At 44.8% G+C, this 24,956-nt stretch overlaps 1 protein-coding gene across 1 annotated transcript in view; it reads right to left on the bottom strand.

Annotated features, from left to right (window-relative positions):
• Positions 1–24,956, bottom strand: part of TMPRSS9 (transmembrane serine protease 9) — a 229,271-nt gene that overhangs the window by 159,010 nt on the left and 45,305 nt on the right. The window contains exons 3-4 of the mRNA XM_069740847.1: positions 22,927–22,994; positions 14,780–14,952 (exon numbers count right to left, since the gene is read on the bottom strand). Of these exons, the coding sequence (XP_069596948.1) occupies positions 14,780–14,952; positions 22,927–22,994 (241 nt within the window). The remainder of the gene's footprint in view (positions 1–14,779; positions 14,953–22,926; positions 22,995–24,956) is intronic.

Below are 24,956 nucleotides of genomic sequence, written 5' to 3'. Positions count from 1 at the left end.
TTACCGCTCCCGGCTTTAAGCTACTAGTGAATGAATTAAATGCTGGGAGCGGAGCTTTGGTGATTAGCGGTGATGTCACCAAAGCTGTGCTCCCTGGCGGCCTGAACTAAAATGAACTCTTCAGCTTGGGAAAATGCCAGCTGATTTTCCCACGCTGAAGAGTTAATTTTAGTTCAGCCTGCCAGGGAGCGCAGCTTCGGTGACGTCACTGCTATTCACCAAAGCTCTGCTCCCAGCATTTCATTCATTCACTAGTAGCTTACAGCTGGGAGTGGTCGCATTAGCAGCACTCCTGGTTGTAAAATGTACATTCCCCTAGAAATGAATTACTGCGTGGGACTGACTGTACGCCGGACAGGTATGGATATATTGTTGGCTTATTATGTTGACATTTTTTCCAGGAGATCGAGGGCTTTGCTTGGAATGGCAGAGTAATAAAAATGGAAAAAATGTGTATATTGTTTTATTTCATTAAAAGACTTTTTTCTTACTGTGTGGTGTGTTTGATTGACCCTTTAACTACTTTAGGATTAGTAATGGGTAGGAGTCTTATTGACACCTCTCCATTACTAAGTCGGCTTAATGTCACCTTACAATAGGATGGTGACATTAACCCGTCATTACCCCACCTTGCCAATGCTACAGGGCAAGTGTTAAGAACCGGGCAAAGCTCCAGAATTCTATTAGATGCGGCTTTTCTGGGCAGCTGCGGGCTGCTTTTTTAAGGCTGGGAGGGCCCATGCATTTTTTTGCACTATATCATATCTTTTTTTGCAGGATGTGGCCAGGCCTCTTTATGTTGGCTAGGTTTTTCTGGGGCGTCTTTCACTGTGTGCTGCATTTTATAGTGCTGGGCAGCCCGCCTGTTAATACAAGGGGCGTCATCAATAGGTTGCATACAGACACTGTGCACCGCACCTATCAGTGTGACTGGCGTCCTATGTGAGTCATATCAATGTGCATTTTTTCTGCTAGGCAGCCAACCCCTGCAATGTTTGGCTGGGGTGGTTGTTTTTATCAAGTAGTTTGCACCTGTGCCGCTCCTAGCCTTTATCAGTGGAGGCCTGCTGCATCCTGCTAAGTGTGCATTTGTCATCAGACAGGGTTTTGGGAAGGCCGTATCTCATGGTATGTATTTTTTCTGAGTTTTTTCTATGTTAGCTGTTTTTGATATTAGTGTTAGGACCCGCAATATTATGGGGACCCTTGACGTTGGGTTGCGGGCTTACTTTATTTTGGCCAAAATATTAAACCAATACCTCATATAGTGTATGTATTTATCATATGCATGCATTTTTTTGCACTATATCATATCTTTTTTTGCAGGATGTGGCCAGGCCTCTTTATGTTGGCTAGGTTTTTCTGGGGCGTCTTTCACTGTGTGCTGCATTTTATAGTGCTGGGCAGCCCGCCTGTTAATACAAGGGGCGTCATCAATAGGTTGCATACAGACACTGTGCACCGCACCTATCAGTGTGACTGGCGTCCTATGTGAGTCATATCAATGTGCATTTTTTCTGCTAGGCAGCCAACCCCTGCAATGTTTGGCTGGGGTGGTTGTTTTTATCAAGTAGTTTGCACCTGTGCCGCTCCTAGCCTTTATCAGTGGAGGCCTGCTGCATCCTGCTAAGTGTGCATTTGTCATTAGACAGGGTTTTGGGAAGGCCGTATCTCATGGTATGTATTTTTTCTGAGTTTTTTCTATGTTAGCTGCAATGGTGGCGCAGCAAAGATGGTGCAGCTCCCAATGGGTAAAGCTAGTCCCAGGACAGTTGTAGGGTTAAGTGTTAAGTTGGCGGTTGTGGTTATGTCAGGCAGGTGACGCAGCAATGACTCAAAGGACACAGCGAGGTGCAGTTTACACTTTTACTTACAATTCTCCAGTCCACAAACGCCAGCCGGCTGCCGTGTTCTCTGGGTCAGTGGCCCAGCAAACTCCCAGGTAAATTGAGGTGCACCTTTCCAGGACTCCTTCCTTATGCCTTTCTCTGGTGGTCTCACTACACTGGCTTCCACTTCTCCTGCCCAGCGTCTCATCCACAATGTCCCAAGCCAGCAGTCACGAACCTGGTTTGGCTACGTCTTCTGAGTCCCATGGATTCTATCCGGCTGCCTTTTTGGTGAGTTATAGGTGGATGTGGCTGTGACTCCTACAGTCATTACAGCCTACGGTTTCTTAGCTGAACTTGAAGCTTTCCACTAAGTTGGGGTCGGTCCCCTGACTGCGACCTGGTCCTTCCACCTGGCAATGGTCAGCATGGATGCGGGTCTCACGGGTGGCTTCTAAACTTCCCGTGCACCAAGGACCCCTTCTGTCCTACCGGGAGCTTCTCTCTGTCTCTCCCTCAAACTTCTCTCTTCAGGCTGTCAGGAGCTGCAGACCCTGTCTGCTCAGCTCCACTTCTCACAGACTCCCTTCTGACTGACTCCCCTCTAATCAGCTCCTCTCCTACTCTACGTACCTCACCCACTCCCATCACCCATTCCTATCTAGCCTGGATTGAGGCCTTCCTCCCTAAGGGTACGCCCAGGTGCCCCGACTGAACTGGTGTGTGTTGGATGTGAGTGTTAGAGTCCTGGATAGTGCCCCCTCCTTATGTGAGAGTGGGATACCAGACCTCTGGATGAGGTGCAGTACATCTAGGGTGACTGGACCCCAGGGGTGCCACACACGGAGGACAATGTACACTGTTCTCCGTGTGCACGTGTGCGGGACGTTTGGCAGGCCGTGTGTCTGAGTAAAAACGGACATGTCTGCGTGTTTTGCACAGGGACACATGGTCCCTCAAAACATGCTGACATCTGCATAGACCCATTCATTTGAATGAGTCTACGTGTGTCAGTGTCTCCGGTACGTGAGAAAACTGTCACTACATGTACCGGAGGCACTGATGTGTGAAACCGGCCTTACTGTGTGTATTTCATCATTTGGTATTGGTATACCCATTTCCCATTTTTTTCATGCCATAGTTCTGGTTATCCATCAGGGACTTGAGGTAGCTTTACTCTGGACTATCATTGTGCAGTTCTTTCACTGTTTTGGACTTTTACTTATTTTTAATTTGCTTTTTTCCTTGTTTTTTTATAAGTAAATGTAATATTTTTGTTTATTCCAAATGAATGTGATGTGTTATTTTTCATGGGATTTCTCAGGTGTTTTTATGCCAATTTTTGTGCACAACAGTGCTATAATATTGGTGCTCGCCTTGTAGACATAATTCATTTAGTGGCATCTATGTCTAAATGCATTAGGCTCATCTTATTTCTGCACATCTGTCATTAAAGAAGCCCCCTCATTAATTTTTCTCCTCTAAACCTGTGTATATGTGTATGTAGGGTACTGTGAGTGTGTTAATATACACTCCTACATCGGTTTTGTCCGGAATCCAGCATTGTTCTACTCCTCTTCTCAGTGAGTTCACCGCTCTTCAGACTTTCCAGGTCACTCTTTGCTCTATCCGTGAGCTGCAAGTCTCTTTTACAATATAAGCCTATAAGGCCTCGTTCTGATACTCCATCGACTGACACTGTAAAAGTCACTCTGGGTCATGCAGTGTGCCGAGGAAAGTATAAGGAGCGGTGGCGTCATTCAGAAGAGGAAAGGAGCAGTGCTGGATCCCAGAAAAGGCAGGAATAGGTAAGTATATTAACACACTCACACTATATTACAGACACGTATGCACAGGCTTATGGAAAAAAAAGAGTTAATAGGAGGGCTCCTTTATTACAGGCTTATGAAATACTAGATTGTGGCCCGATTCTAACGCATCGGGTATTCTAGAATATGCATGTCCCTGTAGTATATGGACAATGATGATTCCAGAATTCGCGGCAGACTGTGCCCGTCGCTGATTGGTCGAGGCAACCTTTATGACATCATCGCCGCCATGGCAACCATTATGACATCTACGTTGATACAGTGCCTGTTGCTGAATCAGAAACGTGAGATGTCTACGTCCTTTATGACATCATCGTCGCTGTGCCCGTTGCTGATCAAAGACGCGGGATTTCTACGTCGATGCTGTGCCGGTCTCTGATTGAGATCAATCAGAGACGTGGGATTTCCAGGACAGACAGAAAGACCGACAGACAGACAGACGGAAAAACCCTTAGACAATTATATGTATAGATAGTCTTAATGAATTAGGCCTTTAGGCTTCATATTGCTATTTAGATGTAAAAATAAAAAAGTTATGACCACTGTAATGCTGAACGTTTAAAAAAACTAAACATTTCTGACCAAACTGGATACATCCTTAAAAGGGTTGTCAACTAAAAAATATATAAAATATTTTATAGCAAAACAACAACTACATAGAACATACTTATCGCTTCATTCATCCACTGATTCAGCACAGATTCTCCATTGTACTTTGGCAGCCTTTGAATACAAGCTGCAAGTGATTACGTACCATGGCTGCAAGTGACCACCACAGGCAGTCATTGTCCACTCCTCAGCAGTCATGTGTCATACTGCTGGCATCATTACTTGGTGATGCCAGTAAGCACCGTACAGCTTCAGACCAGCAAGTAGAGATGGACGGACACCTGGATGTTCGGGTCTGGCGGATTCAGCCGAACAGTTACAAAGTGTTTGAGTTTGGGTACCAGAACAGTACCCGGACCACAAACCGAACCCAGACCCCATTCACTTGAATGGGAGGCCCGAACATACAGTGTTTGCTATGCTATCATATGCATGACAGCGCGGCAAGCACCGCTTTTGATCGGCAGTGAAATAATCACTGCCAGTCAGAGAGCCGCTGTTCCCATGCTGTCAAAAGACAGTGAGAGAGTGCAGCTGTGATCAGAGGTATAAAGTTTACCTCTGGTCACTGGTGTCAGCTGATGAGACTACCGCTCCCATCAGATGACGCCTGCTGCAGATAATAACAGTGAGAGCAGGAGTGGCTGATGGGAGTATTCATCAACCAGCTCCTGCGCTGTAAATAAATAATTTAAAACATTTGTATTTTTGATAACCAGCCAGGCAAAATTCACAGATGGGGGCTGCAACCCTCAGCTGTCAGCTTCAGCAAGGCTGGTTATCAAGAAGTGGGCTCTTGCCACTTGCCTTGTAGCGGTGTAAAGAGGGGTTCATATTTGTGGTGTTGATGTCACCTTTATAACCTCAATGACATCACTGCCGACCCTCGCAGCAGCTCATTCACCACTGGTTCTCAGCCTGGACGGTTGCATCTTGGCACCGTCCAGGTTGAAAACTGTTTATCTCCCAGACATGGATTATGGAGTGGGACAGAACGACGGAGAGGTGAGGGATATTGTCATTTTTTATCTTTGTTTTCTTTCAGGAGACAATGGATTCAGTGGAATTGGGCCATAGGTGAGTATAACTGTGTTTCTTATTTTTAAATAAAAAAGTAAAAGTGTGTTTCTTTGTGTTTTATTTCAAATAAAAGACTATTCTGGGTATAATAGAACATATAGAGGGTGCTCAATGTAGTAGGTGCTCTGGAGAAATAATACCATGTTTATCTACAAATAACTCCGGCGCACTAAGTGTTATTCTGGGTGTGTCTTAATTTACACATTCAAGAAAAAACACCAAAAACAGGCAAAGATGCTTACCTGTCTAAATAGGCCTCAATACAAATGCACAAGCAGGGTGCAGCGGACCCAAACAAAATAGCAAATGCACAGGTGCAATACAAAGCATCTGGCTACAGCCTATTAATGACGCCAAATGGCGGGCTGCCCAGTGCTAAAATGCATCCCGTGCGAACAGAGGCCACCAGATGCTTTGTATTCCTTGTGTGAACACGCCACATACAGAGTATTTTATCTTAGTGCATTGGTGTACCACACGGCCAAACCCTTATTGAAGGCTGGCTGTTTCATTAGGTATTGCACCTGTGCATTTGCTATTTTGTTTGGGTCCGCTGCACCCTGCTTGTGCATTTGTATTGAGGCCTATTTAGACAGGTAAGCATCTTTGCCTGTATTTGGTGTTTTTTCTTGAATGTGTCTTAATTTACCATACAACTATAGGATTAGTAATGGATAGGTGTCTTATAGACGCCTCTCCATTACTAATCCATGGGCTTGATGTCACCGACAGTACAAGGGTGACATCAATTCCACAAATATGAACCCTACTTGCCACCGCTACAGGGCAAGTGGGAAAAGCAAGGCAAAGCGCTAGAATTGGCGCATCTAATAGATGTGCCTTTTCTGGGTGGCTGCAGGCTGCTATTTTTAGGCTGGGGGGTGCCAATATCCACGGACCCTTACCAGCCTGAGAATACCAGCCCCCAGCTGTCTGCTGTACAAAGGCTGGTTGTCAAAATCATTCCTGTACAATGAAAAGTGAAAAATAGCAGGAGAATCAATGAGCTCAGTGGCTCTTCCTGTCTACAACAGTCGATCCACTGATCTCAAGGACTGACTGCAACGGTGTCTACATTACATCACTGCTGCAGTTAAAACACAGAGACCAGAGCATCACAGACTTTGGGATCCACTTTGCTGAAAACAGAAAGCCTCTTTAAGTTATTTTTGGAGGGTTTGTAATCGGTATGTTATATTTCTTTCCATACAGTGTACTGTATATCAGTAAGATAAACTATACTAAAGTTTATATTCAGACATGAGGCTTCAAGTTCAAAGGTTTCTGCTCCTAGAAAAAGTTATTGCTCTTCCTTTAAAATTGCACGTGTGCAGCTCTGTAATCATCTTGCTGTAATTTTTTTTTAGCTTTTTTTTTATAGATTTTTTCATTTACTTCAATCGTTCTTGGCGTCTGTAAAAAGCACATGCTTTCCTCTGCCATTGCTCAGATTACAGTCCAAACTTGGCAGACATTCAACACCTTTTCTATTCCTGCTCCTTCCATTCCAGCTTTTAGACATTTTTAGCTTATTATACAGCAAATTGTTAAGTGTATGAAGCCATTTATTTTTAATGCTATAGAAAGGTTATTTGTGAGAAATTATTGAATTATCCACTATCATCATATATAATAGCTATACTGCATATCATTTATAAATAATATATTATAATAATAATAACACAAAGGCATGGCATTTGGAAAAAGAAACTTTGATAATTTCAACAAAAAGTGAGTATTTTCAGAAAATACAGGTATTTCACTGTGTAATAATGGGTTATACAATTTTCCCAAATACCTATTATATAAATGATCTCTTTCAAGATTTGGGCTTGTTCTCATTCAATAGGAACCTTTATTGTTTTCATGTGCTCCATCTGAAAATTTCACAAAACCACTGCAATTAGCATTAACCTTATGTGGTTTTGCCACACTGTTCTCGGACACACAGCGCAATACCACCCTTTAGGCTGGGGTCACACTTGCGAGTTCAATGCGAGAAACTCACGCGAGTCTCTCGCATCAAGTCCTGGCACTGCCGCTTCGGGACCGGAGTTTGTGGCTGCATGTATTTCTATGCAGCTGTACGCTCCAGTCCCGAGTGCCGGCGGCAGTGCCAGGACTTGATGCGAGAGACTCACGTGAGTTTCTCGCATTGAACTCGCAACTGTGACCCCGGCCTTAGGCTGGGCCCGTGACACATGGATGTGTGCTGGAACAAGTGAACCCAGTTTAAGGCTGCCGTCACACTCGCAGTATTTGGTCAGTATTTTACATCAGTATTTGTAAGCCAAAACCAGGAGTGGAACAATTAGAGGAAAAGTGTAATAGAAACATATGCACCACTTCTGCATTTATCACCCACTCCTGGTTTTGGCTTACAAATACTGATGTAAAATACTGACCAAATACTGCTAGTGTGACGGCAGCCTAAATGTGTATTCTGATCACGAGAGGGTCACACGTGATGATGTCTCAGTAGAAGACACATAGCTGATTTTGGTAGTGTAATGAGTTGAGCTCTTGTCTGTCCATCACATGACCAGGGCAGAAAGATCCCAGTCTCCACAGTAAATCCCAGAACAGTTTTCATTCTTCCTGAACAAAGAAATGAAAGATGGGCTCTGATTGCTTGTGATGAGCAAGTTCAGGTTTCCAATTTTGGTAATAAAAGCCCACGTTATAATTTCTAACGTTAATCTGTTTTCCCTTGGTCCTATCAACAGCACAATAATGGAATGATAGGACGAGGACACCCATTAGGGCATTACTTTTTACTGCTGTATGGGGCCCAGTGGGCAGCGGCACAGAGGGGGGCCCTGCCTGTTGTGCTTCTGTTTAATGGGTCCCATCATGCATTAAAGTGCTATGTGCTGCAGTGCACACATTGACGCTGGGGCCTGGGAGCGTTCTCAGAGCTCCACGGCTGTCTAACCTTGACGGCTGTGCAGCTCCCTCCACCCTCCCTGGACTCCCTGACACTTATGAGGACACCAGAAGTGGAGCTGCGCTTGCTGGAGATCACCTGTGAGGTAAGTATGGAAAACGTTGTTTTTTTATAACAAAAATTGAATAGGTAAGGGGTCTGCAAATAATGAAGGGGGGCTGCAAATGATGAAGGGGGCTGCAAATGATGAAGGGGGCTGCAAATAATGCAGGGGGGCTGCAAATGATGAAGGGGCGCTGCAAATGATGTAGGGGGCTGCAAATGATGAAGGGGGCTGCAAATAATGAAGGGGGGCTGCAAATGATGTAGGGGGCTGCAAATGATGAAGGGGGCTGCAAATAATGAAGGGGTGCTGCAAATGATGTAGGGGGCTGCAAATAATGAAGGGGACTGCAAATGATGAAGGGGGCTGCAAATAATGAAGGGGTGCTGCAAATGATGTAGGGGGCTGCAAATAATGAAGGGGACTGCAAATGATGGAGGGGGCTGCTAATAATGAAGGGGGGCTGCAAATGATGAAGGGGGCTGCAAATGATGAAAGGGGCTGCAAATAATGAAGGGGGCTGCAAATGATGAATGGGCTGCAAATGATTGGGGCCTGCAAATGACGACGGATCTGCAAATGATGAAGGAGAGCTGAAAATGATGAAGGGGCTGAAAAGGATGAAAGAGGCTGCAAATGATGGAGAAGGGCTGCAAATGATGAAGGGGGCTGCAAATGATGGAGGGAGGCTGCAAATGATGGATGGAGGCAAAAGATGGAGGGGGACTGCAAATGATGAAAGGGGCACTGCAAATGATGGAGGGGGCTGCAAATGATGAAGGGGGCTGCAAATAATGGAGGGAGGCTGCAAATGATGAAAGGGGTGCTGCAAATGATGATGGGAGATGCAAATGATGAAGGGCTGCAAATGATGAAGGGGCCGCAAATAATGGAAGGGGAGCGGCAAATGATGAAGGGGCTGCAAAAGATGAAGGGGACTGCAAATGATGGAGGGGCACTGCAAATGATGGAGGGGGCTGCAAATGATGGAGGAGGCTGCAAATTATGAAGGGGCTGCAAATGATGGAGGGGGAGCTGCAAATGATGAAAGGGGGGCCGCAAATGATGGATGGAGGCTGCAAGTGATGGAGGGAGGCTGCAATTGATGAAGGGAGGTTGCAAATGAAGAAGGGGGAGCTGTAAATGATGAACAGGGGCTGCAAGTGATGGATAGAGGCTGCAAGTGATGAAGGGGGGCTGCAAATGACGAAGGGGGCTGCAAATGATGAAGGGGCTGCAAATGATGAAGGGGCTGCAAATGATGGAGGGGGCTGCAAATTATGAAGGGGCTGCAAATGATGAAGGGGGAGCTGCAAATGATGAAAGGGGGGCCGCAAATGATGGATGGAGGCTGCAAGTGATGGATGGAGGCTGCAAGTGATGAAGGGGGGCTGAAAATGATGAAGGGGGCTGCAAATGATGGAGGGGAGCTGCAAATGATGAAAGGGGGCTGCAAATGATGGATGAAGGCTGCAAGTGATGGAGGGAGGCTGCAAGTGATGACAGGGGGCTGTAAATGATGGAGGGGACTGCCAATGATGGAGGGGCTGCAAATGATGAATGGGGTGCTGTAAATGATGGAAGGAGGCTGCAAATGATATAGGGGGCTACAAATGAAGGAGGGGGCTAAAAATGGTCACAGGGCTGAAAATGATGGAGGGGACTGCAAATGATGGATGGGAGTTGCAAATTATGAATTGAGGGAGTGGACGGGGGACTGCACATGATGAAGTGGGGGAGGGAGACTGCACATGATGGAGGGGGCTGCAAATTATGAAGAGGGCTGCAAATGATGGAAGAGGGCAGCAAATTATGAAAGGGGCTGCAAATTAGAAAGTGAGGGAGGGGACTGCACACGATGAAGTGGGGTAGGAGGACTGCACATGATGAACGGAAGGAGACTGCACATGATGAACGGAGGGGGACTGCACATGATAAAGTGGGGGGAGAATGGAGGACTGCAAATGATGAAGTGAGGTGGATGGCAGATGATGAAGTGAGGGGCAGATGGGGGACTGCAAATGATGAAGTAGGGGAGGGGGACTGCAAATGATGAATAGAGGGTAGGGAAGTAGGGGAGGGGTGCTGCAAATGATGTAGGGGCTGCAAATAATGAAGGGGACTGCAAATGATGAAGGGGCTGCAAATAATGCAAGGGGGCTGCAAAAAATGAAGGGGTGCTGCAAATGATGTAGGGGGCTGCAAATAATGAAGGGGACTGCAAATGATGGAGGGGGCTGCAAATAATGAAGGGGGGCTGCAAATGATGAAGGGGGCTGCAAATGATGAAAGGGGCTGCAAATAATGAAGGGGGCTGCAAATGATGAATGGGCTGCAAATGATTGGGGCCTGCAAATGACGACGGATCTGCAAATGATGAAGGAGAGCTGAAAATGATGAAGGGGCTGAAAAGGATGAAAGAGGCTGCAAATGATGGAGAAGGGCTGCAAATGATGAAGGGGGCTGCAAATGATGGAGGGAGGCTGCAAATGATGGATGGAGGCAAAAGATGGAGGGGGACTGCAAATGATGAAAGGGGCACTGCAAATGATGGAGGGGGCTGCAAATGATGAAGGGGGCTGGAAATAATGGAGGGAGGCTGCAAATGATTAAAGGGGTGCTGCAAATGATGATGGGAGATGCAAATGATGAAGGGCTGCAAATGATGAAGGGGCCGCAAATAATGGAAGGGGAGCGGCAAATGATGAAGGGGCTGCAAAAGATGAAGGGGACTGCAAATGATGGAGGGGCACTGCAAATGATGGAGGGGGCTGCAAATGATGGAGGAGGCTGCAAATTATGAAGGGGCTGCAAATGATGGAGGGGGAGCTGCAAATGATGAAAGGGGGGCCGCAAATGATGGATGGAGGCTGCAAGTGATGGAGGGAGGCTGCAATTGATGAAGGGAGGTTGCAAATGAAGAAGGGGGAGCTGTAAATGATGAAGAGGGGCTGCAAGTGATGGATGGAGGCTGCAAGTGATGAAGGGGGCTGCAAATGACGAAGGGGGCTGCAAATGACAAAGGGGGCTGCAAATGATGAAGGGGCTGCAAATGATGGAGGGGGCTGCAAATGATGGAGGGGGCTGCAAATTATGAAGGGGGAGCTGCAAATGATAGATGGAGGCTGCAAGTGATGGATGGAGGCTGCAAGTGATAGATGGAGGCTGCAAGTGATGAAGGGGGGCTGAAAATGATGAAGGGAGTTTGCAAATGAAGAAGGGGGAGCTGTAAATGATGAAGAGGGGCTGCAAATGATGGATGAAGGCTGCAAGTGATGGAGGGAGGCTGCAAGTGATGACAGGGGGCTGTAAATGATGGAGGGGACTGCCAATGATGGAGGGGCTGCAAATGATGAATGGGGTGCTGTAAATGATGGAAGGAGGCTGCAAATGATATAGGGGGCTACAAATGAAGGAGGGGGCTAAAAATGGTCACAGGGCTGAAAATGATGGAGGGGACTGCAAATGATGGATGGGAGTTGCAAATTATGAATTGAGGGAGTGGACGGGGGACTGCACATGATGAAGTGGGGGAGGGAGACTGCACATGATGGAGGGGGCTGCAAATTATGAAGAGGGCTGCAAATGATGGAAGAGGGCAGCAAATTATGAAAGGGGCTGCAAATTAGAAAGTGAGGGAGGGGACTGCACACGATGAAGTGGGGTAGGAGGACTGCACATGATGAACGGAAGGAGACTGCACATGATGAACGGAGGGGGACTGCACATGATAAAGTGGGGGGAGAATGGAGGACTGCAAATGATGAAGTGAGGTGGATGGCAGATGATGAAGTGAGGGGCAGATGGGGGACTGCAAATGATGAAGTGGGGGAGGGGGACTGCAAATGATGAATAGAGGGTGAGGGACGAGGGACAGCAATTGAATTGAAGATGGGAAGAGCAAATGAGGCCTTGGGCAAATAATGATGAATTTTGAGGGTGTTGGGAGTAAATGATGTATTGAATGTGGGGGGAGAGCAGTTGATAATGAATAGAGGGTGGATGTGGGATGAGAAGACATGACAGTGAATTGGGATGGAAGGGGCATGTAAATATAATGAATCGGGGGAGCAGGAGATACATAGTGGGGGAGTGTTAAGGCTCCAGCGACCTGGGGGAAAGAGTACAGGAGCTAATTAGTTTATTGTCATGGTCAGCTGCAGCCTCTGATGCGGCCCAGCCCATAGACGCCCCCAAGCCGACCACCTCAGAAGGGAAGGGGCGCGCATCCCCCAGGGATGCAATACAGACCCTTTATACCACAGAGGGGGACCCGGGCCTACCCGAACTAGGAGAGGGCAGAGACCAGGGTTCTGTGGCAGCTGAGCATGTGGACAAGGAATAAGACATGTAGGACTTGATTACACCGCACAACTTCAGGTATAGAGAAAGTAAACCAAACATGACTATGCCAGGCTCCCGATTCCACACCTCCAGAAGGGTATCACCCAGTGGACCCCAAGGCACCAACGGATCACCGAGGTACACATAGGCGGGACATCAGGACACAGGCAGGACATCAGGGTTCACGAGGTTATCAGGACGCAGGCAAGACGTCAGGGTACAGACAGAACATCAGGACAACTGGACACAGGAAGGACATTAGGATACAGGCAGGGCATCAGGACATCAGGAATACCGGATAGACATCTGGGACACTGGCGTGGCAGCCCAGGGCATCAGTTACATCAGGACACAGGACATCAGGGTACACAAGGTCATCAGGACACAGGCAGGACATCAGGGTATAGACACGACATCTAGACCCAGGGTCACTGGCAGACATCAGGCATGAGTCGTTCGGTTCCGGATATCCGACACGACCTACAGGCACCACCAATCATCAGGCTCCAAGCTATAGGCAGCGGTCATCAGGTTCCAGACTGCGGTCGTCAGGCTCCGAGCATCGGACCTAGGAAGGAACTCAAGCGGGATGGTGCTAGAAACGCAGGACTACTGGACCTGCCAGGAGCTAGAACCGCATGGTATCCACAACACAGAGTAGATGCTCAGCAGAAACACCAGTTACAAGAGACTCAAGGTCAATGGGTGCGAGGCTCCAGATGCATAGTTCAGACAGGTTCAGGTACAAGACAGGTACAGGATCAAGGATTCGGGCCTGGATATACCGCCTCCAGGACAAGCGCCAGAACAGGACAAAACAGAAATCAAGGCAAGGACTTTGGTACCAAAACATAGACAGGAGAGGTAAATAATAATCACACACTGGCGCTAAGAATGCAAAGGTCTAAAGCTGCTGATACCAGACAGGTGTCGTGCCAACCCTGTCACAATCCAAAAGGTGGAAGAAAAGAAACTAGCAAATGAGGTATAGCGCTACTACATATACAATCAACTAAACGTGGCTATGGTTGCCTAAATGCTTCAGCATGCGGTGTACCCATATACAGCTTGAAATGAGCATAAGAGAGAAACGGCGATAATAAGTGCTGTAGCACTACTCACTTACTTACAACCTGAGCTGCAGACAGTTTGGCCGAAGGTGTGAAGGCCTGCGGATGTTGTAGGAGGGGGTTTTCGGGATTACCCGAGCGGCTGAAGGTAATTGGAAAGCGCGCAGAGCCAGAGCGCCCCGGCCGGTGGTGTTCCTGGATGCGTGGCTGAGAAAAAAATGGCTGACAGTGCTCTGCAGCGCGTTACGTCACGAGGCTACGGAGCCTTGTTTGGGGAAAAAAGCAAACCAACGCGTTTCCAGGGACTCCGTCCCTCTTCGTCAGGTCCTTTTGGGACCTGTCACTAGGTTTTTCCAATATAAATTAAAGCCACCACCTTAAACACCTTTTTTCCACTTTCCAGCAATCTGTATATAAGCACTCAACTCCTCTGTATATCACAAAAAATACCTTTTATAATCCTCGCGTACGGTGTAGTCCAATCTGATGGTTGTCGTTTGTCTTACTCTATCCCTGCAATGGTTCTGAGACCAGTTGCCAAAGCTACTGTATGACAACCTTTGTAAAAGTGTGAGTAGCTGGGATGATTCCAAGGGGTAGGGTAGTGAATGGAAGTGTCTGAATGCTCTTTTGGAATTAGGCAATTTGCAGGAACGCACCAAATTTGGACACTCATAGTACACATAGCTTGACTAAGCATCAGACTCGCTAAAATGGCAGCACAACGCAACACAAAGCATCGCATGTGCAGAAAAACCTGGAGGATACTCAGCTGCTTCCTGACAGTTCACATGAGCCCAAGGAGGAACAATGAGAATGAGCTATAGATGGGAAGGGAAGCCATCAAAAAGTAAAAGAAGGAAAACAATCTATCAGCAGGGAATCAATATCTGTCCTAAACTGTCCAAGAACAGAAAAGAACATGTGGGGGTTCTTAATTGTCATTTGTCCTACCATTCCACAGCAGTAGTATTAGCCTACTATTTTACTGCTATTAGGATGTAAGGGAATGGTACAAGGAGACTTACCAGCAAGTACAGCAGAAGAGATATTCCCATATGTGTATACTGGAATGGGCCGATCACTGAGCGAGGATGCCAGTCCTTGTCTGAGAATGTCTTCAATCTGCCCCTGATCGTTTGTGTAGACTGATGACTTAAACTGCATCTTGAGATGGGCAATGATGCTCGCATTCCCTCTGCTGTGAGTACATTCAACACAAAATAGGAACAGTTTAGTTTATTTTAAAATATCAATTTCATTACCTAGTGTGCATGCATGTATGTTTGGGTAATATATTTATTATTATTCAGATGAAAGTAGTTTGGCTGGCTAAATAATCAATAGAAACTAAAATAAAGAAAATACCAAATGTAAAAAGTAGACTGTGGTCTGCTGACTGATGGACCTTTTGTATTTTCTGTATGACATTTAAAGCTCTGAAGGATAAGAATAAGAAACTTAAAAAATTGGATTCAATGTATCTTACTTTTATAATATCCAATTAATATAAAAAGTGTTTACTCTTGTTTCACAACACCCTCATTTAAAATAAATTTAATGGAATTATCTGGGACTATTTTATTTTTTTTTCTTACTGCTCAAAAAACTTCTAATACTCTCTGCTCTATTTGATGGGTTGTGACTGACGATGTCATGCTGATTGACAACCGGCGTCCTGCTTTATATATGCTGGGAGCTGGCAGCCAATCAGCAGTCATGCCCCTTCAACAAAGCAGTCCAGTAGAGGAAGATCTGCTATGTTGACTTGAAGCAGTACGAGTAGAGTCACCATCAGGAGCGGTTAGTGATTGCCCTGAACCAGTGCTGGGTAGAAATGGCAGGTCATTAGCAGCGACTTGCTTGTCAGTCCTTAGTGCCATGAGAAAAAAATAAAATAGCCCCGGAAAACCCTTTTAGCACTTTAGTGACCACCAATATGTCTTTTTACTGACCTCACATATCAGGCAATAGCATCCCCCGACTGGTGAAAATGCTGCAGCTATTGACTGTACACTATAACTGGCACATTGTTGTATCAGCCTTAATTGGTTTTGCCTCCAACCATGGATTTTTAACCCCTTAGATGCTGCTGTCAATAGTGACTATGGCATCTAAATAGTTAACAGAGTGTGGGGGCTCCCTTGTTAACACCATTGGCACCTGAGATCATAATTCTGTGGTCCTGATGTTTGCCAATGTAATTTACGGGCAAATAACGGCCTTAGAGTCTGCCGGCTATAGTAGTTTGTTCAGAAGTTAGTGATAATTAGGTGGTAAAATTCAACTTTTCCTGACTGTCATATCATGTTGTATTAATTCCTGAAAAGCAGCCGAATGGTTAATAAACTACCTGACAGCAGTTTTGAATACATCAAGGGGTGGTGGTTTTAATAAGGTCTCACTTTTGGGTATTTTTCAACATATAGGTTCACCAAAGTCACTTCAAAACTGCATAGGTCCCTACAAGAATAAGTTTTGAAAAAATGAAAAATTACTGCTACAATTTTAAACCTTCTAGCATCTTAACAAAATAAAAGGATATTTTACAAATGGTGCTGATGTAAAGCAGACATGAGGGAAATGTTATTAATGACTATTTTATGTGGTATGACTATGGATTAAAGGGATAATCATTCAAAGTTTGAAAATTGCTAATTTTTAGAAGTTTGTCAAATTTCTGATATTTTTATAAACAAGTGCAGAAAATGTCGACATAAATCTACCATTAAGATAAAGTACAATCTCAAAATCAATTAGGCTAGGTTCACATTGCGTTAGTCAGTCTGTTTAGCGCATACGCTAACAGAATGCGCTAACGCAATGTCCAAAAAGGGATTGCGTTTGGCGATCCCGCTAGCGCAGATGCCCGATCTGCGCTAGCGAAGAACGGACCCTGAACGCTGCAAGCAGCGTTCGAGGTCCGTCTGAAAATAACGGAACATCGCTGACACATACCAAAAATGGCATACGTTAGCGATGCGTTAGCGATCCGTTAGCACATTGCGGTCAATTGGTGCGCTAACGAATCCGTTACATAGCGTTAATTGCGACAATTGTGCCATGTAACGGATTCCGTTAGCGGACACCCACTAACGCAATATGAACCTAGCCTTAGATCTGTTGAAGCGTTCCAGAGTTATTACCATATAAAGTGACACTGGTCAGATTTGAAAAAATTGGCCCTGTCACTAAGGGGTTAAACATTTTCCATCGCTGTAGCTCTATGAGGGCTGGATTTGTTGGATTTTTCAAAGCCACCATTTTTAAGTACATATAATATACTAGATGGTAGCCCAATTCTAGCGCATCGGATATTATAGAATATATGTAGTTTATTTATGAAGATTTTAGAATGATACATTGAATATACAGGATTCGGCCAACCGTGACCAATTAACGAAGCGTGGTTCAAATCCCGTGCCTGTTCGCGGACGGACTGTGCCTGCCGCTGATTGTTCGCGGCAGGCCACGTAGTATATAGCACAGCCACGTAGTATATAACAGCCCACGTAGTAAATAGCACAGCCACGTAGTACATAGCACAGCCACGCAGTATATTGCACCGCCACTTAGTATATAGCACAACCACGTAGTATATAGCACAGCCCACGAGTATATAGCACAGCCATGTAGTATATAACATAGCCCGCAGAGTATATAGCACAGCCCACGGAGTATATAGCACAGCCACATAGTATATAACACAGCCCACGGAGTATATAGCACAGCCCACAGAGTATATAGCACAGCCACGTAGTATATAGCACAGCCACGTAGTATATAGCACAGCCCACAGAGTATATAACACAGCCCACAGAGTATACAGCACAGCCCACGGAGTGTATAACAGCCCACATAGCATATAACACAGCCACGTAGTTTATAACAGCCCACGTAGTGTATAACACAGCCCACGTAGTGTATAACACAGCCCACGTAGTGTATAACACAGCCCACATAAAATATAACAGCCCACATACTGTATAACACAGCCCACGTAGTATATAGCACAGCCCACATAGCATATAACAGCCCATGTAGTGTATAACACAGCCAATTTGGTACTTAATGACCGAGCCAATTTTTACAATTCTGACCCCTGTCACTTTATGAGGTTATAACTATGGAACGCTTTAACGAATCCCGCTGATTCAGAGAATGTTTTTTCGTGACATATGGTACTTCATGTTAGTGGTAACATTTCTTTGATATTACTTGTGATTATTTATGAAAAAACGGAAATATGGCAAATATTTTTAAAATTTTGCAATTTTCAACCTTTGTATTTTTATGCCCTTAAATCAGAGAGATAAGTCACAAAAAATAGTTAATAAATAACATTTCCCACATGTCTACTTTACATCAGCACAATTTTGGAAAGAAATTTTTTTTTTCGTTAGGGAGTTATAAGGGTTAAAAGTTGACCAGCAATTTCTCATTTCTACAATACCATTTTTTTTAGGGACCACATCACATTTGAAGTCATTTTGAAGGGTCTATATGATAGAAAATAACCAGGTGTGACACCATTCTAAAAACTGCACCCCTCAAGGTGCTCAAAACCAAATTCAAGAAGTTTATTAACCCTTTACGTGCTTCACAGGAACTGAAACAATGTGGAAGGAAAAAATGAACATTTAACTTTTTTTTTTGCAAACATTTTACTTCAGAACCATTTTGTTTTATTTTCAGAAGTGTAAAAACAGAAATTTAACCATAAATTTTGTTGTGCAATTTCGCCTGAACACGCCGATACCCCATATGTGGGGGTAAACCACTGTTTAGGCGCACCGCAGAGCTTGGAAGAGAAGGAGTGCCGTTTTACTTTTTCAATGTAGAATTGGCTAGAATTGAAATCGAACGCCATGTCGCGTTTGGAGAGCCCCGGATGTGCCTAAACAGTGGAAACCCCCCACAAGTGACACCATTTTGGAAACTAGACCCCTTAAGGAACTTATCTAGATGTGTGGTGAGCGGTTTAAATCCCCAGGTGCTTCACGGAAGTTTATAACGTAGAGCTGTGAAAATAAAAAAAAAATCGCATTTTTTCTACAAAAATGATCTTTTTGCTCCCAAATTTTTATTTTCACAAGGGTAACAGGAGAAATTAGACCACAAAAGTTGTTGTGCAATTTCTCCTGAGTACGTCGATACCCCATATGTTTGGGCGCACCGCAGAGCTTGGAAGAGAAGGAGTGCCATTTTACTTTTTCAATGTAGAATTGGCTGGAATTGAGATCGAACGCCATGTCGCGTTTGGAGAGCCCCTGATGTGCCTAAACAGTAGAAACCCCCCACAAGTGACCCCATTTTGGTAACTAGACCCCTTAAAGGGACTCTGTGACCTGAATTTGGAGGGAACAATCTTCAGCCATAGGGGCCGGGTTTTCGGGCTGTTTGATTCACCCTTTCCTTACCCGCTGGCTGCAATATTGGATTGAAGTTCATTCTCTGTCCTCCATAGTACACACCTGCGCAAGGCGCAAAAGATTTTTTAGCCCCCAAGTTTTTATTTTCACAACGGTAAAAAGAGAAATTGGACCCCAAAAGTTGTTGTCCCATTTGTCCTGAGTATGCCGATACTCCATGTGTGGGGGGACCACTGTTTGGGCGCACGGCAGAGCTCGGAAGGGTCTGCGGGCGTTATGTTGCGTTTGCAGAGTCCCTGATGTACCTAAACAGTAGAAGCCCCCCACAAGTGACCCCATTTTGGAAACTAGACCCCCCATGGAACTTATCTAGATGTGTGGTGAGAACTTTGAATGCCCAAGTGCTTCACAGAAGTTTATAATGCAGAGTTTTTATCCCCCAAGTTTTTATTTTCACAAGGGTAACAGGAGAAATTGGACCCCAAAAGTTGTTGTCCGATTTATCCCGAGTACGCTGATGCCCCATATGTGGGTGTAAACCACTGTTTGGGCACACGGCAGAGCTCAGAAGGGAGGGAGCACCATTTGACTTTTTGATTGCAAAATTGGCTGTCGTGTTTGGAGACGCCCTGATGTACCTAAACAGTGGAAACCCCCCAATTCTAACTCCAACCCTAACCCCAACACACCCCTAACCTTAATCCCAACCCGATCCATAATCCTAATCACAACCCTAATCCTAATCACAACCCTAACCCCAAAACAACCCTAGTCTCATCCCTAACCATAACCCCAATCAAAACCCTAAATCCAACACACCCCTAATCCTAATCTCAACCCTAACCTCAAACCTAACCCTAATCCCAATACACCCCTAACCCTAATCCCAACCCTAACCTTAACCCTAATCCCAAACCTAGCCCTTATCCCAAACGTAGCCCTAATGCCAACCCTAAACCTAATACCAACCCTAATCCAAACCCTAACCCTAATCCCAACTCTAACCCTAACTTTAGCCGCAACCCTAGCCCTAACTTTAGCCCCAACTCAAGCCCTAACTTTAGCCCCAATCCTAACCCTAGCCCTAACCCTAACTTTAGCCCCAACCCTAACCCTAGCCCTAACCCTAATCCTAAATTTAGCCCCAAACCTAACCCTAGCCCTAACTATAGCCCCAACCCTAACCTTAGCCCAACCCTAGCCCTAAGGCTACTTTCACTCTTGCGTCGTGTGGCATCCGTCGCAATCCGTCGTTTTGGACAAAAAACGGATCCTGCAAATGTGCCCACAGGATGCGTTTTTTGCCCATAGACTTGTATTGTGGACGGATCGCGACGGATGGACACACGTCGTGTCCGTCATGCACTGGATCCGTTGTGTTTTGGCGGACCGTTGTCAGTTTTTTTGTACGTCGCGTCTGCCATTTCCGACCGCGCATGCATGGCCGTAACTCCACCCCCTCCTCCCCAGGACATTGACTGGGCAGCGGATCTGTTGACAAACTGCATCCGCTGCCCACGTTGTGAACAATGTTCACAACGTGCGTCGGTACGTCGGGCCGACGCATTGCGACGGCCCCGTACCGACAAAAGTGTGAAAGAAGCCTAACCCTAGCCCTAACCCTAACCCTAGCCCTAACCCTAAATTTAGCCCCAATCCTAACCCTAAATTTAGCCCTAACCCTAAATTTAGCCCTAACTCCTCTAGCTGCCGGCCGGCAGATCATGGCTGTGGACACAGCATGCCATTTGGCCGAGCACGTTGGGAGAGACATGGAGCAGGTAATATGTGTGGGGTACAGGGTACACCACTAAATATGCCTGGATTGTTTAAATATTGCTGTCATTAGAGAATCAATAGTGGAGGATGCTGTATGGTATTGGCTGTAGATAAGTCCTAACTAGCACTTGGAAAATTGCAATACACAAGTGATAAGTAAGAGCACCCTTTTACTATCTCTTGTGATCAGGGCATATGCAGTAGGAAGATTTCAATGGATTATATGCATGACTTGATAATTTCAGCCCCAGCCCCACTCCTATCTCTGCTCATGCTGACTGCATTGATTTTTTGTTGGTTGTATAGAGGCACCTTATTGTTTGTTCATGTTTATGTCTGTATTTTAACTAGCTTGTTAATAAAGTGAGTTTGTTTTAAATTTGACGTTTTTATTGGTACCATTATCGGGCACATGAGTTTTTGATCGCTTTCTATTCCAATTTTTGTAAGGCAGGATGAACAAAAACCAGCAATTCAGGAATATCTTTTTTTGGGGGGAGGGAGGGGGGGGAGTTTATGCCATTCCGTGTGTGGTAAAATTCACAAAGCAGTTTTATTTTTCGGATCAGTACGATTACAGCAATACTTCATTTATATAGTTTTTTATGTTTTGGTGCTTTTTTTATACAATAAAAACTATTTTAAAGAAAAAATAATTATTTTTGCATTGCTTTATTGTGAGAGCTATAACTTTTTTATTTTCTCGTTGATGGAGCTGTGTGATGCATTGTTTGTTGCGAGACAAAATTATGTTTTCAGCTGTACCATGTTTATTTATATCCGTCTTTTTTCATCACGTTTTATTCCACTTTTTGTTCAGCGGAATGATGATAAAGCATTGTTTTTTGCCTTGTTTTTTAATTTTTTTATGGTGTTCACTAAAGAGAATAACTAATATGACAGTTTTATAGTTCAGGTCGTTGCGGACGTGATGATACCAAATACTGGTATGTGTACTTTTATTGTTTTTTTCATTCAAATATTTATTTAGAGATACAATATCTTTAGATTTTTTTTAATTATTTTTGATTTTTTTACATTTTTTACAATTATTTAAAAAAATTTTTTTTACTTTTTTCTAAATTTTTTACTTTGTCCCACTACAGTACAATCATTTTTTGCAGGCTGATCACTTCTACAGCATGGAGGTGAAGCAGTATCCTCATGCTGCAAAAGCTCTCAGCTCTGCACTGGGCATGATCAGCAAGTTTGCTAGGTCTGGTGACCCGGATGTCGTCATGACGACATCAGGTCACCATGGCAATGATCGGGACCCCACGTCATGCCGCGGGATCTCTAATCCAAAGGCAGAGGGACTGTCAGCCTTCTGCTGGCTTCTGGAATGCTGCGATCATGTTCGATCACAGCATTTCGGGGGATAAAGTTCCAGGAGCAGTCTGTGACCACTCCTGGCACTTAGTGCTGGGTGTCAGCTGTCAGAATCAGCTGACACCCGGCAGCGATTGCCCACACACCCTCTATGTGCGTGGGTGATTGCTCAGACGTAATATTCTGTCCCTGGTCAAACAGGCCCAAGACACGTGGATGGAGAATTACATTCGATGTCAGAAAGGGGTTAAGGACCTTTGGTTACATCATAGTCATGTGACCATGAAGTCATCAAAGGACCTTTATCTGCTGGAGTGTATAGAAACTAGGTTGGTATGTACACTGTGTGCAGTGTGTGTATATACACGTGTATGTATGTGCAGCATGTGGCATATCAAGATGCTTATTTGACAGCATGATTATTGCACAGGTGTGCCTTAGGCTTGAAAAAATAAGATAACCCCTGAAAATAAGCCATAACCCATATTTTGGAGCAAAAAATAATATAAGACCCTGACATATTTTCGTTTTTAATGGAGCTATCCTATTCAAGTTGGCAACTGCTGAAGACCAGCCCCTGCCAGGACACTGAGAACAGCTGATCGGTGAGGGTGATGGGTCATCAGTAGAAAAGTAATTGAATAACCCCCTCTATAACAGTTCATTTCACAAGTCAAAAAATATAAATTGCTTACCTGTAATGTAAAACTGATAATCCAGTGTAGCTATCTTCTAGAACAGAATCTTTGAAACTGGATTGCAACTAAGTGAAAGATGCACATAAGCAAACTGTATAAATTATATAAAAAAACGAGCTGAAACTAACCATAAACCAATATTTAGCTCAGACCTTGTGCGCAAGGTAATATTGCAGACCTAAATTTTAAGGATCTGTTATTTTAACAATTATATGTTATATATGCAGGTGACTGGATGCAATGTGCAGATAACATGAGGCAAGAACAGTCAGTGAACAATATAATTATGTTAAAACACAACAGTAATTAACAGTACGTCTAAACTGTTGGTGATAATAACAAGGCAAATCAACAATAAACCATATAACAATACGAGTGAAATAGCAATGAACGTTCTTCACTATATAATACTAATGTCCAATTCACGAAGGTGGTACGCCCAGTCATGTGAGTTAAGCACGTAGGTTCTCTCTTTAACTCTGGTCATAGCGGGGGTCACCGGGTTTTCCCGCTAAGCAACAAGTCTTTGTGACAAAGTCTATTAAAGTCCCTTGAGCCTCCCACACACCAATTGGCCCCCTCCCAACCTTTTGTCCTGACCCGGGGCATCTCTGGTATATTAAAACTGGAAGTGATGGCCTTGCTCGCTCGTGCTGTCCCTCTGGAATCATAGAAGTGCCTCTCTAGTCGTCATCTCCTTGCGGATTTCCGCTGCTTGACTGTCAGCGAATGTCTGCTGGGCCTGGAGCAGAGAGGACTGGGGCTCGGCTCTTGCAGGTGACATCTGGTCTCTGTGTCTTGACCAGAGCAGTCAGAACTCTGGGTCTTCCCGGACATAGTCTGAACCTTGTCAGGTCTCAGACTTCTCACTGAGGCATATGTCATGCTGGCCTCAGCACCATCCCTGGTCCTCGCCTGCTCCTCACTCTCTCAGCTTTTATATCCTGGGACTCTGTCCTGCGAGTCACCTGACCATGTCCAGCACACAAAGCTGCTCCCCATGCATTTCTTCCGTTACAAATTGGTTCCACCTTATTGCACCCGGCCAGCAAATGGTAGTCTTTCCTCACTATGGTCACAAGGGCAAGGGCTCTTCAGGGGTATGTTCAGGGGTATCACTGCTTCCTTTTACACCTGTGTACCTGATTTTATGTACAGGTACCCATGTTTGTTTGCTCTGGAAGAACCTGTGCAACAAACACTGTAATATGCACCAACATATATTGTATCAAGAAAATATTCTCAACTGCAGCATTACATCCAGGAAAAAATATAAAACCCTGCTTAATGCAACATGGAATACTCACACATGTCTTTGTGTTTTGTGCAGTGTCTTTTAGGCTTATAAAACACACCTTCAATTTCAAGCATTTTTACAAGCATTTTTTTAGCTGAGTTTTTTATTCATTGGGCCCAATTTATCAAAGCTTTCACAAATAAAATTGTGGCCTAAAAGCTCTTAAAAGTTGTAAAATGTAGGCGCAACTCAGAGTTGTGCCAAAATTTTGTAGCTTTTGGCATTCTCACACCAGTGTCTCCCAGCTCTGCCAAAATGGGTGGGGCATTGCAGCGACATGATGCCATTCTAATTCATGATGAGCTGTGATGTTCCTTACGTCAGTAATATCACTGCAGTCCCTGACTGGTGTAAGATCTCTGGTGTGGCGCCTGGAGGCGCACGGCCCTCATCAGACACTCCAAATTAATGTAGAGGTATGCACCTTATCATGAATCAGGAGCGTCTGACTCCACCATGCCCCCTCAAGACCAGCGTGGACAACGCCAATCTTGATGAATTAGGCCCATAGGTTTTTTTACTTGTATTTTAAAATTCCTGCTGAGAAACCTACAGGAAGACAGATAAAAAAATAGTCAAACTACTTAAAAACACACACCAGGGACCCACAAAAGTACACCAAATAATAAGTGGTGTATATTTAACCGTCTAAGGCTATGTGCACACATTGTGGATTTGCCTGCAGCGTATTGGCTGCTGAGGATTCGCATCAGTTTTCCATCAGGTTTAC

This window comes from Ranitomeya imitator, chromosome 1, assembly GCF_032444005.1.
Source record: "Ranitomeya imitator isolate aRanImi1 chromosome 1, aRanImi1.pri, whole genome shotgun sequence".
In the NCBI taxonomy this organism is placed as follows: domain Eukaryota; kingdom Metazoa; phylum Chordata; class Amphibia; order Anura; family Dendrobatidae; genus Ranitomeya; species Ranitomeya imitator.
The sequence above is the reverse complement of the archived record's forward strand: the minus strand, read 5'-3'. Positions and strand labels throughout refer to the sequence as shown.